This window comes from Frankliniella occidentalis, unplaced genomic scaffold, assembly GCF_000697945.3.
Source record: "Frankliniella occidentalis isolate FOCC.00 unplaced genomic scaffold, Focc_3.1 Scaffold4275, whole genome shotgun sequence".
In the NCBI taxonomy this organism is placed as follows: domain Eukaryota; kingdom Metazoa; phylum Arthropoda; class Insecta; order Thysanoptera; family Thripidae; genus Frankliniella; species Frankliniella occidentalis.
This window is the reverse complement of record NW_026271323.1, coordinates 1,819-4,348: the sequence shown is the minus strand read 5'-3', so window position 1 is coordinate 4,348 and position 2,530 is coordinate 1,819. Positions and strand designations below refer to the sequence as shown.

General features: G+C 51.3%; 1 protein-coding gene across 1 annotated transcript; it reads right to left on the bottom strand.

Annotated features, from left to right (window-relative positions):
- Positions 1-52: 52 nt before the first annotated feature.
- Positions 53-1,885, bottom strand: LOC127752129 (uncharacterized; the record flags this gene model as incomplete). Its single annotated transcript, XM_052276753.1, has 5 exons — positions 1,052-1,885; positions 833-945; positions 573-747; positions 411-496; positions 53-243 (listed from the first exon to the last, which is right to left on the bottom strand). Coding segments are annotated over exons 1-5 (1,359 nt in total), but the record flags the coding sequence as incomplete, so codon positions are not given.
- Positions 1,886-2,530: the final 645 nt, after the last annotated feature.

Genomic DNA, 2,530 nt, shown 5'->3' with positions numbered 1-2,530 from the left:
TATTTGTATTTCCTGAAATTTTTTGACCAGTTTCTCAAGAAGTGATGCGTACCTCCCACATTGTTTTCATCTGTGTGATAGCAGGTGGAGCAAGTAAAACATCAACCTCCCATTGACAAATTTCTTTCCCTTTACCCTCTTTATTTAATTTCCTTTCTTTACTGAGAAGGTCTTTTTTGCTCTTATCCCTTTGCTCTTTTTCTTCTTTCACACTTTCAAGCAGATAAGATAGAAAATCCCCAGCTGAAACAGAAAAAGAAAATAAAAACTGATTTGCAGGGGCGGTTTGAAGCCCAACTGACGGCGTCTCATCTGAGACCGACCAGGGAGGGGAGGGGAAGCGGGGAGGAGGGGCTGATTTAAAACATACAGGACTTTATTAAGAAATGGGATGACTGAAATCTACTTACCTCTACGCACACTACTTCCTTCACTTTCAGTATCATCTGTTTTAATGCCATGTGTAGACATCAATGAACACTGTTTTTTTAATTCTCTGTAACAGGAAACAACATGAATAATGATCTAAAAGCTAACACGATTACATAGTACATAACAATTCCCACACGTACAGAGGAAGCCTAGACAAGCCAAGTTTGTTTTCAAACACTTGCTCAATGCGAAGTGCTCTTTTTGTGTAAAGTGCGTCTGGCCCAAAATAACGGTATGTATTTAACAACAACAGTCTGACATCCTTCACAAAATCAACTATAGTCAGGTACTCATTATTGTCAAAACGCCTTTGAACTGAAATAGAAAGGAAAAAAATACATGTCATACAACAACAACAAAACAACAAATTATAAGTAAAGAGTACTAGAAAAAATCTCACTTTCTTCAAACCACATTGGTTTTTCTATCACATCATGATAATCTATCATCCCTTTTTTGGCTTCTGGGTAATGGAGAAAAGTTGAGTTTGTATTCAAAAGATCTTGAAGGATCCTAAAAAAAAATCAAAAAAAAAAATTAAAAAAAAACAAAAAACACCATTACAAACCAAAGTAATGAGTTGTTGTTTTTTGTTAACAGGTGTCTTGTTTGCGCTCACCTGTAACCCAGACGAAGCCCCACTTCCACCTCACTCTCCGGCTCTTCCTTGACCGAAACATTCTTCTCAGGGATGAGAGACCTGCCACCGCGTGCTGCACCTCGAGAAGCTTGCTGCCTCGTCCTCCTCGGGCTCGGGTAAGGCACGTCGTAATCACTATCGCTGTCGTTGCTGCTTCTACTACTCTCCACGCTCTCGTCGTCGGCTTCGTCTACGGCCTCTTGCGCGGAGCTGGGGGAGTGATCTTGAGAGTCCTGTGTGGCATCCTGGTCGCCGCCCTCGGTGTTGGAGTCTTCGCCGCTCCAGACAAGCTCCGGCGCAACCTGCTCGTTGTCATTGGGGGGTGCATCATCCGGACCGTCATCCTGAGCTCCGTCCTCGGCACTCGAGTCTTCTTCACTGGTCGGGACCGACTCCGACGTGATCTTCTTCTTCTTCTTGCGAGGCCCGCCACGGCGACCTCTGTCTCGTGGTCCTCGGAGGGAGACGTGCTGCGTTTCTCCATCGTCAATCTGGGTTTCGTTTACCGCGTCTTGCTGAGTCTCGCTCTGGGCACCGTCCTGGGTCTTCGAGTCTTCCCCGCTCCAGACAAGCTCTGGCGTGACAGTCTTGTTGCGGGATCCACCAGCCGGGTCGACATCCTGGGTATCATCATCTGTGTCGTCCTGGCCGTCGCTTTTATCCCTGTCCGGAAGCTCGGTCACCGCAGGATCGCCGAGAGACCGGTCGGACTCTGACCCCGGGTCTCCAGGGTCGACCTCTGCACCCGAGGCCGAGGCCTCCTCGTCGGCCATGGCATGCGTTCAGGGTCCTGGAACACAAACACAGAGAAGTGTAAGGACGACGTAAGCATGTGTGGCCCAAATTGGATGAGGATGTCCCCCGTCCGCCCCGCTCCGGATACGCGGCCGCTAACAGGCACTTCACATCACACCCGGAGTATTCCCAGGCCAGTGCGAACAAATACGGTATGCCGGATAGACGCAAACTCCCTGTCCACTACAACATGTTTGCTTTCCCCCGTACAAGTGGGCCCGTCCAGTCGCGTCGCCCTGGCCCTTCCCTTCCCTGCGAGTGGCGAGAGTCGGCGTGCGCCGCCAGGTTTACGCACAGTACAGGGGAGGTAGGCCCGGCCCGGCGCGACGCATGCAGAAGCACCCGCGGCTGCACGTGCCCCTGGTGCACCGCAGTCTGCACCGCAGTGCCCGGGGTCCACGGGGTTGGCCTGGCCTCGGCCCTGCAGGGTACCACGAGCACCGGTGGGTACGGCGGGCACAGGGCCCTGATGGTGCAAGTGAGAGGGGGCGTAAGGGGGGTCGACGTCTCTCTCCCACTGGAGTCTACGTCCCTCCCTGACCTGACCATGCAGTGACCACGACCTCTCCCATGCCCCTTTGATCTATTTACGGCCGACACACCGGACATTGGAACTAATTTGTCGTCGGTGAGTAGCTACGCTACGATCGACCAGGCGCGCCG